At 53.2% G+C, this 12,828-nt stretch overlaps 4 protein-coding genes across 4 annotated transcripts; all 4 read right to left on the bottom strand.

The window, feature by feature from the left end:
- Positions 1-3,586: 3,586 nt before the first annotated feature.
- Positions 3,587-5,192, bottom strand: BJX68DRAFT_229133 (WSC domain-containing protein). Its single transcript, XM_071038968.1, has one exon. The coding sequence runs from the start codon at positions 4,997-4,999 to the stop codon at positions 4,148-4,150; it is 852 nt and encodes a 283-aa protein (XP_070903099.1). The 5' UTR covers positions 5,000-5,192; the 3' UTR covers positions 3,587-4,147.
- Positions 5,193-5,603: 411 nt separating this feature from the next.
- Positions 5,604-7,247, bottom strand: BJX68DRAFT_229132 (uncharacterized protein). Its single transcript, XM_071038967.1, has one exon. The coding sequence runs from the start codon at positions 7,216-7,218 to the stop codon at positions 5,773-5,775; it is 1,446 nt and encodes a 481-aa protein (XP_070903098.1). The 5' UTR covers positions 7,219-7,247; the 3' UTR covers positions 5,604-5,772.
- Positions 7,248-7,536: 289 nt separating this feature from the next.
- Positions 7,537-10,220, bottom strand: BJX68DRAFT_229131 (FAD binding domain-containing protein). The gene is made up of 4 exons (XM_071038966.1): positions 8,732-10,220; positions 8,660-8,682; positions 8,142-8,601; positions 7,537-8,077 (listed from the first exon to the last, which is right to left on the bottom strand). Exons 1-4 carry the CDS (start codon positions 9,672-9,674, stop codon positions 7,689-7,691), a joined length of 1,815 nt encoding a protein of 604 aa, XP_070903097.1. The 5' UTR covers positions 9,675-10,220; the 3' UTR covers positions 7,537-7,688.
- Positions 10,221-10,223: 3 nt separating this feature from the next.
- Positions 10,224-12,595, bottom strand: BJX68DRAFT_229129 (uncharacterized protein). The gene is made up of 2 exons (XM_071038965.1): positions 12,436-12,595; positions 10,224-12,378 (listed from the first exon to the last, which is right to left on the bottom strand). Exons 1-2 carry the CDS (start codon positions 12,588-12,590, stop codon positions 10,392-10,394), a joined length of 2,142 nt encoding a protein of 713 aa, XP_070903096.1. The 5' UTR covers positions 12,591-12,595; the 3' UTR covers positions 10,224-10,391.
- Between the last annotated feature and the right edge of the window lie 233 nt (positions 12,596-12,828).

Genomic DNA, 12,828 nt, shown 5'->3' with positions numbered 1-12,828 from the left:
CCGCGCTGAACTTTTGCCTTCTGGATGCTAAGCAGGTAATAGATAGGCCATACCACTTCTGGACATGTTTTATCCATCGTTCATTCGCCAGGGCTTAGATTAGTGAGAACATCCTCAGCTTAGACTCATTTCTCTGGCATCCAATTCGCCACACAGGCGATCCAAGTCCGCCGCAGGGCAATGTCAAGCCTAAACGAGAATGATCCCAGAGGTATTTAAGACCTCTTAAGCCGGCGGCCGGGCTCGCCAGGCTCCCTCCTGAGCTCTGCCAAAAGATGTCTTCAGTTCCTCCTCAGACCCCGACTCCTTGCCAAGGCTGCAGACGCAAACGCAGACGCATCCCACGTGCCCGGTCTCTTTTGGACCGAGTTGGATTAGCCTAGAAAGTCTTGACTTGCAGAGGCTCGACGGTACAGGTGAGATACTACTCTAATAACTGACCAGGCCGGGCGGAACGCGCCGAGATGGTCTAGGGCGAGAAATAATCCAATCAGTCCTTTGTGCTGATCAAAGCGTCCAAGCCTCCATCACCAACAGTCCAACCTTCCCAGCACGCGACGCAGTCCAGCATCCACCACCGCCTCATTTTTCAGGCCAATTTACCACTCTCGAGGCCGACCATCCGCTAAGCAGACGGCTATGCGTCTCTCGCAGCCACGCTCATTTTCCTCGGAGACGCTGGCCCGTGGGCATGACTCGAGCTGGGATCTGGGGCAGCTGATTGGTCCCCCGCCTGGTGACTCGGCATGCAGTAAGCGCCTCGTCAGCATCCAACCTCGCTCTCTTGGCAACGCCGACAACAACATAGATTCGACGCAAATGTCGAACCTAATCTCTACATTTCCATAACCCGACGACCGCCTGTGCACTCGCGGGCTCACTCGCTCGTGGGCTCGATCGATCGATCGGCCGCCTCGCGATCATTGGACCTTCCACCTCCTCTCGGCGCCGCGCCCACGCAACCGATCCATGCTGTAACCGGAGATTCCCCGGCCGGACCAGGCAGCAACGCTGTCCGGCGGTGCATAATTTAGAGTCCAGCCGGCGTGTGTGCGTGCGTGGCTGAACTGAAACCGCATGGAGAGAAGCAGTAGCCCAGCCAGCCTATCATGAGAATTCCGCCGACCGACTCGAGATTGAGGCCTTGAGGCCGCGTTGTTGTTGAACCCCGCTCTAGGATCGATGCGGTAGCTGGTCTGCGGCGTGTCATTCGTTTGGACTGCGTGACGGTGTCGAGACGGCGCCGCGCCGCTCCGCTCTGTCGCCCTGCCCCTGGCTCTGGCTTTCTGCGGCGCCCGTCTTCTCCTGGATCGACTCGACGCTGTTGGTCTACGTACTACCCAGGTAGGGTAGGTATCTCACAGGTTCGCTCTTCGCACTCATGATCGCTGCACGCTGCTCACTGGGACATTGCCCCTCGCGCCGGAGGATCCGGGACCCGGCCGGAGCGAATCCCCTTCTGTGTCTTGTGTATCTGCGCGGTCGTTGTGTGGTGAGGATAAATGAGTCGAAGCGAGAGTGACTATTCAATTGTTGCCCTTTCCGGCAGGTTGGGCAGTGGTCCAAGATAGCTAGGTAAGTAGCTAGATAGGTATGTAGACTAGGTAGCCAGGTACCTTTTCCTGACAAGTCACTATTGCTTCTGTGCGCATTGCCCAATGTGCCCATGATCCTCAGACCAAGTGTGCCAGGCGAGGCGAGGTGCTATCTACCTACATAGATACGCCGTACTCCATATCTCACCGCACGGCCAGTGAAGCCAAGTGGTTTCGCGCCTGTTATCTTCCATCAATCTATCCATAGTTCCTCATTCCTAAACGCTGCTCTCTGCTAGCAGCCAGAAAGCCAGACCCCCTATTGTTGCTTCGCTTCGGAAGTATATATGACCTCCAACTCGGCTCTCGCCAAGTAAGCTTACATCAGCTGAGATTTCTCCTGATTGGGACAAGGCGCAGGGAGTAGGCCCTAGACCCGACAGATCTGGTTATAACCTATTCTAGACATTTTTTTTTCTCTCTTTTTTTTATTGATTGCATCGTAGGCGCAAGCGGCGTATCAACAATCACTCGGAGAGAGAGACATATCGAATCAACATGCTGCGTTTCATCAGCGCTCAAGATGCGCGGGGAATGCGGTTAGGGTTTGCAATGCTGTTGAATAACGCGCAGTGATAGCTGGGTGGGTGTCAACGTGTGGGGCACCGTTCTTAACGGCGGACGACAAGTGTCAGTCCGCAGGGCTATTGTGGGCTTGTGGGCTGCTCGGCACCGCGAGGAGGGTCCGAGGGAGGCTTGACGCTTCGGACTTGTTCTTACGATGAGGTAGGCAACCCAGAGCCCTAGGTTTGGGTTGAACGAGAGAGAGAGAGAGTGTGTGTGACACGGCAGGGATACGAGAAAAAGACACTCCATGCCATGCGTACAACCCTACCAGGTCAGCATGGGCTGTATCAGGATGCGTAGGAAGTGGTGGTGGACCACTCTACTAGAGATGGTGTGCACGCGTCTATTCTACTTGTGCGTGCCCTCTAGGTCTTTCATGTAAGGAGGCATGGAGTATGATTATTATACTATAGTTACACGAGATATGACATGCAAGCCATATAATAACATGTGTCTCAGGTAGGACTATTAGGTAGTACTTGACTAGGATGTTTACAAGAGTACTAGCAAGGCTACTCTGCTTCAGAGACAAGACTTCTACTAAACCAAAGAGACTTGGACAGAAATTATGATGGAAAGCATGACAATATAAGACATAGTAGAGTACTTGCACCCATTATCATTTCAAGACTGTATGCATGCAAATAAAGACTCAAGCAGAGTTAGTAGAGGAGAGAACTGGGTACTTTTACTAGTCAAGGCTTTTTAAGCAAGTGTCCATGAGGACACTCATCCAAACAAACACTAAATTAAAAGCATTCAGCTGTCCAAGTAGTATCCTACATGGCCTGCTTGGTCCACTGCACCAGCCAATATAACAGGTGTGATGTCAAGGCACCAACATAAGTGCAATAGGGACAATCAGCGGGGCAGTCACATATACTTGGCCCACATCTATATCATGTCTACATGCACATAGTTCGATACTAATCAAGCTTTAAACGTCGGCTATAATAATGGCGCTGTTGTGTCCAGAACTGCAGATCAGCTCCGGCTTGTTCTTGTACTGCTATGTCCGAGCACAGTTGGGGTGGGTCATCCTGGGCTCAGACTGTCCGGATATATTGTCGCCCCAGGTCTCAAAGCCATTGGCGAGCCTCAATATCAGTGTGAGATAGTCATTCATGGAGTCTCGATTGCAATCTCGCCGCTATAGTGACGATACCAGTGCCTTGATGCACTCGTGATGGAGATATTGAAAGAAACAAGCTAACCTACCCTATCTATGGGCGCTATCTCATCCCTAATGTTATTAGCCCGACATGCTGACCAAGGCATTGCCTTTGTTGGGAAATACCAATTCAGCACATGCATGGGAGGTCTGCTGCCTACACCTATTGGGATAGATACCAACAGAGATGGATCAGGGGATTCTCTTTTTCCTCCTCAGAAGGTGGCTACTAGTCCAGCACCGAGGACATACTCTCCCTCCATCACTCTGGCCACCACCTCCGCGGCTGCTGGCGAATGTTGCACTATGTTCAACTAGGACTTGCACCAGCATAACTACGCTCCAGTCGGAGATCACCGTGGCGAAGCTCTGCCCTGCCTTGCCCTGTATCAATACATAGCTGACTAGATGTGTACACCCAGATTCTCGCCCGGGGCAATATAAGCTCGCTAAGCTCACTAAGCTTCAATTTCTTTCTCATTGTGCTAGGCACTGGACAAAAGCAAAATCTGATCCATGGGCAAAGCGCGGGATCAGAGCTCTCCTAGGCTGTACAGCGGTTTGCTAAGCATATATACGTCCATATACACGTATTTCTATATCCAGTTTGATCGCAAGCTCCTGCAGAAGTTTCATGCCCCATAGTTTATGTAAATATTCTCTCGCTGCTGATAGGCTACGCATGAAATAACTCAAACCACACCATAAGGTGCGAGTTAAAAAGTGCTAAATGAGATCATCGGTAAAATATGAGAATATTGACGAAGCTCGAATCCTGAGAAGCTCGGAGCCAGCTGGAAAGACCACCCACCGGCTAGAAATTAAAATACCGCCAGTAAATCAAAGCACGGTTCCGTGAGGCCTTTGACTCGGCGGGGCTATCATCAACAGCATCCTCAGCCTCGTCCATGGAACCGCTCGTAGGAGTAGAAGTGGGAGCTGACGTCGTACCAGACAAGGTAGTCGAGCCACCCACCGACTCATCCTCATCCTCATCTTCCTCCTCCTCAAGCTCAGCCTCAAAAACAACAACCGTCTCGCCCCCACCACAAATCTCCCTCTCATCGCCACTGCAAGGCAGATCACAATCCTCCTGATCGCGCGCCCACTCTCCACCAACAAACGGACTACACCAGCACTCGTCCCCGCCCTTGACACCAGCGAATCTATACGCGCCCCTGTAGCACGCGTCCTGGCACTTGGCGATCGTCAGCGCGTCGTCTGCAGCGCTGACGCGCGTCTCCATGAGCGGGAGATGCGCGGGGTCGTCAAAGTAGCAGCCTAATTCCGTCCATGCTGTCGGCGACGGGCCGAGTGTTGTCGTTGAGGTCGTGGTGCTCGCTGGCTTGCTTGTTGTCGTTGCGCTCGCGCTTAAACTCAAGCTCGAGGCCGTATCATCGAGCCTCTCCTGCGTAACGATACAGTAGGACTGCCACTCATTCCACGGCTCGCAGTCGAGACTCACAGAGGGGTTCCACTCGGTGAATTGCTCGGGGGTGATGGTGAAGTAGTCGCGGAGTTCCTTGCAGGTCAGGCCTTCGCTGTTGTCGTACCATTCCACGCATGAGGGGATTGTATCTGGGTCTGCGTATAGGCCGGGGGTTTGGCTGGCCGTGGACAAGTGCAGGGTGGCGAGGGCCGTTAGTGCGAGGAGGGTGTTCCGCATGGTGGTGTACTACGGACTAGGTAGCTAGATCCGACAGCAAGCGAGTCTCTGTTCGATGAGAAGTGTTCTCAGGGATGATCCAATGCTTGAGACGATATATAGCAGAGTCAGCAAGTTAAGAGTCATCAAAGAAAATCCTTCCTGGACGGCTGCTGATCGAGTTTTCCCCTAAACTCAGGGTCAGGGGCTGCTCTTTTCCTCTAAACGATCTAGTTGACTTGGTCGGGAAATTCCGATAAAGCAAATCTTCGAGTTAGCCAATCATGCAATCAGACTCAAGAGTGTTTTGTGGGGCTTTTGTGGGCAACTAAACCATTTTCTCTCTGGTCTCCATACAATGTTACATTCTAAACAGCCCTAACCGAGCCCAGCCGGGCCTTCAGCCTCCGGGGGGCAAAAATATCGACCAATCTTGTCTTTTCCTGCTCATGGGATCTCTGCCTCGGCACAGCACGGATCATGCCCGTATGTACAGATTCGGGTCACGCGAGCTTGTAGATTTCACAGCAAAACTGTGTATCTCACCTCTTTCATACCAGCGCCTGTGGCCCTTGACGTCGGCTATCCAATCCAAAGTTTATGGCTATACCAACAGGACATCCCTGTTGAAACCAAGCCGCACAGTCTGAGTGCCTTCCCTCACTTTATAATAACCTCGTTTGAATGGGAATTTGGTGAAATCGTCATCAAACTATACGTACCCTGTACCGTACACTCAAAACTTCGATTATCAAGTCTTCATAGTTTCCTTGACGTGCATACAAACATACGCCTCAATCTGGCCCAGGTCCAGTATTCGCATACGGCCCACGCACCCACCCAAAGTAAATCCTCGAATCCGCCAGAATCCCCGTCGGATCGTCGTCCGCATAGCTTCCTTTCATCTGGGCCTCCCGATCAGTGTAGAAGTGGTCCTTGCGGTACCTATGCATCTTGACGGACGTTAATTCCGGGAATCTCAACCGCTTCCCACCTCCACCCCCAACCTCATCCTCCCCGTCCGACTCCCTCGCCGCCAGCGCCAGGTCCCGGAACTGCGGGATGAGATGCGGCTCGTCCCAGAGGGTCTCGGCTTCGTCGGGCTGGGAGTAATCCTGCATGCTTATCCCGGTGAAGTGGTCTAACTGCTCGGGGAGGACATCGCGAAGCATTAGGTGCGGATTCTCGCCGGGTTTCCCGAGTAAGGCGTCGATCTGCATGGCGAGGCCACTGAGTTTGGTGAAATGTCTCAGGGATCCAAAGTGGCCCGTCATGTAGCTGAATTCCTGCTCCTCGCGCCAGTCTCTCTCGTGGTTGTTGCTGAAGATGAGGGAGAGGTATTCGAGTCTTTCGGCGCATCCTGCGCGTTCGAGAACGCGCTTTACTTTGGTGACGTCGTGGCGCACGGGGAAAAACACGTCGCCGCTCCCGTCTTCGAATTCGAGATGGCGAAGTCGGTCCGTGCTGCTTATGATGGCTTCGAGCATCTCCTCGGGCGGGGCGTAGTTCTCCTGAGTCCCCACGTTGGGTCCGGTGGCGAGCACAGAGAACTCGAGGCGCTCGAGGCGTGGAAGACGGAGGAAGAGCGCAAAGTTGGCAAAGGTGTCCGTGCGCACTGTGAGCGTGAGGCTGCTGAGGTTTGCGAGTTGAAAGAGGAGGATCCACGGTCGGGATTTGCGATTCAATTTTGCCAGCCAGGTCAGATTGTTCTCTTCCAGGGCGCGGGCGTAGGTGCCTGTCGTATCGGCGTGGAACTTGCGGCTCAAATCCTCTGCGGCGACGACGAGGGGCTTTGGTTTCTTTGCCGGTGGCGGGGCTCGCTCTCTTTGGACCTCTGAGTCTGGATCTGAATCGTAATCCGAATCATCCTCCTCATCCTCCTCCTCGGATTCCTCCTCCTCAGACGCACTCTCCTCGCTCTCCTCAAACTCAAACACCTCGACCTTCTTCGCGAGTTCCGGCCGCTGAACCATCATCTCGCAAAGCACCTCGACCGCACGATCCGACGGCTCCTTGATCTCCCTAAACAGCATGGGATCGATGACATCTCGCGCAATCTTGGAGACGAGCCGCATCTCAAACACTTTGCGGCGACCAAGGTATCTCGCCCTGTACGCGTTCGAGCTGCGGTCCCACTTGGGTTTACCATCGTCTTCGTAATCGAGCCCATTCCCAAGCAGGGAGGTGAGAACGTCCTTGAAGATTTGGGTTTGGATTTCGACGGGGAGGTGCGGGGGCATGTTGCGTTGTGTGGGGGAGGAGGATTCGCGACCGGAGTATTATTGCGGTAGGCTTTGGATGGGCCGCGGTGGTCACTTTATACTCTTTCCCCTCGTATACGCGGGCTGCAGATCACGCCCTACTGAACCTGGACTCGTACGTAACGTGGCTCCACTTGTGAGGCTGAATACGAGGCTTTCCGCTATGACGGGACTTCCTGGACACTACTAGCCACGATACTGGGTGGTCGGGTCTGAGTTTAATCTCTTAAAGACTGAGCGAGTTTGGCAGTTCATTTTTCGTAGAATAATCAGGGATTGGTCTAGCTTCCAGGTTCTGTGTAATTACTTAAGAAGTGAAGAGGACCATTCTACTTTCACCACCTTATGCCAACTCATCCTAACAGCCATTTAGAGAAAGTGGAAAGCAAGGAGACCCCCCTTTTCTCTTTTCCATCGTTCCAGATAATAACAATTAGACCTAGAAAATTCTAACCAACTCTCTTGATAATCTTCTCCAAAAACCGCTCCACCTTCGACGAGTCTCCAAGCTCCACAACAGTACCAACATATCCATCCGGTCTCACAACAACCATCGCGCCTTTTGTGGGATCAACACCATAGATGCGGTAGACATCTTCAAGCTCGTAACCATTGTAAAACGACATTTCCGCCTGTTCCTTCACGCACGAAGGGATATTTTCCCATGTTATCTCGCCAGGAATCCGGGGGTAGATGATGATCTGTTCGATGAGCGACGGCGGGAATTGTTGGATGAGGTTTGTTGCTTTGGTAAGTGCTGTTGCGGAGATGCCAGTTGGGTCGAGGAGGTCCGTTGATAGGAGGGTGATGAGGCGGAAGCGGCCGGTTGATAGGAGGTCTGTGGATGATGGATTTTGTTAGTGGGTTTCCTTGTATGTAAGCATGGGAAGGGGGTACTTTACCATCTTGAATATCCCGATGCCACCCGTCCGCAAACCTCTTCATCTTGACATTCAGCAGGCGCCGTCCTGGCCGTAGGATACCAGACAGAAAGTCATCGCCACTGATGACGGGGCAGCTACCGTCTACGACGGACCTATCAACCGCCAAATTCTCGACGTACTCTACGCCGCAGCCGCTGGTAAAGCCACACCCGGTGTTGAACAGGTCAACAAACTCTGCGTGCGAGAGTCCAGATTTTGATTCAGCCGTGCCCACCTTGTCCGAGAAGCCGCTCGAGAACTTGCGGTCGAAGTCGATCAGCTGTTGCGCGTTTGCGTGGCGTTCTGTGTGGTACGTGTCGAGCAGTGGGCTTGGGCTGCCTTGAGGGGAGGAAAGAGGGGTTATCCCATTTATGTGGTAGGCGAGCTTCCAGGCGAGGTTGTATGAGTCCATCATGGATACATTCATGCCTTGGCCAGCCTGTAAAGCTGCGTCAGTTTTTCAGAATTCAGCAAGAACCTGATTAGGTAGGTCATACCTTTGGACTATGTGTATGGCAGGCTAGATTGTATTAGCTTGAATTCGACAAAATTAAGGCAGGGATACTCACCATCACCGACAACAAATACCCGACCAAGACCGCTAGAGTCCTTCACGATAAACTCAGGACACACTCGCTGTCCAATCTGGTACGCAGCCCACCAATCAATAGCATCATCCCTCTTTGGCCTAATGTAGTATGGCTCAAACACATCCTTGGCCTGCTTCAGGATTCCTTCTAGTGTCACCTTGCTTCGGTTTCCCTTGGCGTCTTTCTTAAGGTCCGCATCTGTGCCAGCACTTCCCGGCTCTACAACTCCAGGCATGTGGACATACAGTCGAGTGATGTACTCACCAGTATTGATTCGTTCGCGGGGAATGACCATAACTGACCCTGCATGCGAGTGGATGGCGCAGCGCCTGCGAATGTCAGGAAAGTTGGTGTCAACAATGAGATCCACAACCCCCCATATATGATCGAGCGACTGGCCCTCTAATGGAAGGCCGACCGATTTGCGGACCACCGAGTGCGCGCCGTCTGCACCGACCAGGTGCTTTGTGCGAACAACTTGGGGCACCCCGTCGGCTTCAATCTCAGCAATCACAGGAAAGTCCGGATCAGTGCTCTCGTCAATTTGCAGTGACACAAGCCTGGTGTTCCGCAAGACCCCGCGCTGCGAGTATCGGAGGAGATCCGTCTCCATGATCCGCTCCACGCGTCCCTGGTGGATGGTCGCCTCGTACGGGAATCTCGCAGGTGGAATCACCTCTGGCACAACGGATCGTCTTTCAATCACCTTGGCCGGGTCCTCAGAGGCGTTCCAGAATGCGAACTCCCACATCTGGCAGGCCTCGTTCTCGATTTCATCTGATATACCCAATGTCTTGAAGACCTCCAAGGTGCGAGGCTGTATACCGTCTGCCTGGCCGGATTTGAGCGTGCTGGGCTTCGAGTCAATACATAACAAGGACTTGTCTGTCAAGCCGTATCGCGCTAGAAGCAGATGAAGCATGAGGCCTGCAGGTCCGGCCTGCGATGGGTTAACGCAAGGGCAAGTTTTGGGACATGTACTGTCGACGTACCCCAACAATGACTACTTCGTAACGCTGGACCTCATCTTCTGCAGGCGCGAACACTGGGGTTAAACGAGGAAGGGCAGGTGCGAAGCATGAAACGGCCCTAAGATCGCGCCAACTCGATGCGTGTTCGGTGAAGAGGGGCATGATGGCGGGTTAAGATGCAAGTGGATGGTAAACAGTCGCATCCTCCCATTATGGTCCCCTCACTTATAGGAGAGATTATTTGGGAAACCCCGCGGAGAGCGTTGAACCCCGCTGGGTAGAACCGCGAAGTCGGAGACCATTTCTGTAAGCATAGCCGAGGAAATGGTCGTGGACCAGCAGCTGATGCGTGGAGTTTCAGGCCTCGTGAAGTCATCAATTCTCAGCAACCAGTCACTGTTGCATTATTTCTTGTGTGTCCCAGTCGCAGAGGTACATTGCTAATGGCTGTGGTGGGTTTGGCTGGTGCACCCCGCGAGTCACCCCGCCCGGTACCCCACCTTACAGCCCACGACCGCGGGGTGTCGATGGAGACTCCGAGAGATGGAGTTCGCTGGCTGCGCACTTGACCCAACAAGGACGGCATAAGATATTGTGCAACAATCGTCCGTGTTGACTCCATGTATTTCACTAAACCAGGTTCCTTAGCGCTGCTCCGTTCTCACGAATCATGGACTCTGCTTATTCTCCAATGCAGCACACAAAACCGAGGTAAACGTTTGTGAAATGCCCCATCGGTTGAACCGGTTCAGGAGATCAATCAAGCGGTGTAAGTGGCTGACGTTGGCGAAAGCAGCGTCGCTCAAATCTTGACCCTGAGGGGTTTGGAGACCTGCAAAACTCCCTACCAGCTGGATCTCGGGCGCATCAAATGCGTTGGTGTCGATCGCATGTCGACCACCAACGCGAGTAAAGCAAAACCACGCCAAAGCTGCGCTGAAAAGAGCACGAGGTATGTGGATTGCCGGCTCTGATGACACGCGCATCCGCTCAAGGTTTTGCTGGATTAGTAGCGCATGTACCAAACACCTACTCGCATTCGGGGAGCTAGCCCATGAACGGATGAGAGAGGCTTTGGAGCTAGCAAACTCCTGGCCATCACGGCCAATGGCTTGCTCCAGCAGGTCTATATCGGCATAGATACTGATGAAAACGGAGTGCCACAGAACCGGTAAACTGAAAGAGTCGGATTCTGTTTCGTGGTGGAAGTGGCTGGTAAATATTCTCCACCATCGCATGAGCATGTTTGACAGTCGTCGAGATTCATGTTCGTCGAAAGTATTCGACCGCCGAGCTTCAATGACATGTGCGTTTATACTTTCCAGGGCTCCGTACGCTGAGAACTTGGAGTATGCGACGGCTGTCTGAAGAGGGTCTTCTGGGATCACGAATGATGAGTTCTGCGTCGGCGATTTCTTGTAGAGCTCTGCCCAACGTGACGCGGTGGGTGCGGTGAACAATGCATCAGAGGCTACACGTGGGTATTGACTGAATCGATGTTTACGCAAAGGCTCGTGGTGCAACAGACTTGCGAGCTCCGCGTCGTGGATATCGAAGGCAATTTCCACCCGCCTTCGCTGCTCGTGATCAATCCACCGACTCCATTGCTCATCCAGATCGTTCCTGGTTGAGTCCAAGGTCCGAGGATCAGACGGTACTTGAAGTGCAGTTTTAGCAGACTCTCGGGCCCACGCCATTACTGTACCATGTAGCACATCTGCCAGAACGAGGGATTTAGGACGGCCCGATAGAATCGCAAAAGTCTGACCAAGAACGGCGGCTTGCACCATTGACAAGGCATCAGAGGGGCTATTTGACAAGATGGCCTCCCAGGATGCCAGAATCGCTTTGTTCAATCGCTCAAAGAGACGGATCCCTTGCGCAACAGCAGAGGCGGATCCTACGAACAGGCTGCCAACCGAGCAAATTGAGATGAAAAGTAAAGAGTTTTCCATGGTGGGTCTGAATGAGGGTAAATGCACGATAGGCAGGAGGGAGTTGAAGCGGCTGAAAAAGAGGTTCGCGAAAAGGTTTAGTTGGTCAGAAGATGGGAGACTCTCATCATGCATGCGAGGCTGGAGCCTCTGTGACAGGCCGGCCCGGTAATTCTCGTCAGCCGCGACGATTCCCTGGCCCGTGGAGCTCCCACGGTTGGTGAACGCCGACTGTGCGTTCCACATGCCTTCCTCGACGGTCAGCCGAGTGAACCATTTTTGCCTCACGTGGTCGGCCGGTTGCTGTTGAGGATGTGTCGGCATTGCCCCTGTAAGTATTGGCGTAGACGTATCCAAGGTGTACACATCGCCCGTACGCGCTGAGAAGGGACGCGGAGGTAGCTGCGCCCACTCTGATACAGCCGACGATAATGTAAAGTCCAAGGCATCGACGTCCAGCTCAGTCCCCAGCAACCAAGAGCTTGAATCGATATTGAGGATGGGATCATGGAGTGACTGGGCATCTATCGACTGAAGCTCATTGGTACCGAGAGAGTGACTAGATATCCCAGACACGTTGGCGGAGTAGTCTGGGATCAACGGTGGGGGATTGTGCGTTTCCTGGGAGAAAGGGGTGAGCATGGTAGTATCCCGACCCGGGTGCTCTGGCGTTGAGACCGAGGCATTGCGATGGCTCTTCTCATGTCGTCGTAGAACATCACTGGAGAGAACGTGTCAGGTTGAAGAGCTGAGAGAAGTGACAGGCTGCAACACGAACCTGCGAGAATACAACTTGCCGCAGATGGAACATGCGTAGGGGCGTTCTTTGGTGTGGCTGCGAAGATGGCGGGTGAGATGCTCTGCCTTGGAAAAGGTCTTGTTACAGGAGTGGCAGCTCCGTTTGTGTACAGCACTCATTCTTTCTCGAGTCATTGAGGTATCGCGGAAAACATGGAGGAGTGAGGCAGAATTGGTCGCAGTGAAGGTGAACCCCCGCATTTGGCACGTGACAGGCACTCCACAGTAACACTGTCTTGGAAACTGGTCGACTGCGGAGAACAGGGACAAGGACAAGGACTGGGTCGATCCTTCGAGGGGGCAGACTGGGAGGTGTCATCACCCCACAGATCATGGCTGCGGGGTAGAACCATCTTTGGGAAACATTTAAGCC

Source organism: Aspergillus pseudodeflectus (assembly GCF_044049435.1).
Source record: "Aspergillus pseudodeflectus strain CBS 756.74 chromosome Unknown BJX68scaffold_6, whole genome shotgun sequence".
NCBI lineage: Eukaryota > Fungi > Ascomycota > Eurotiomycetes > Eurotiales > Aspergillaceae > Aspergillus > Aspergillus pseudodeflectus.
The sequence above is the reverse complement of the archived record's forward strand: the minus strand, read 5'-3'. Positions and strand labels throughout refer to the sequence as shown.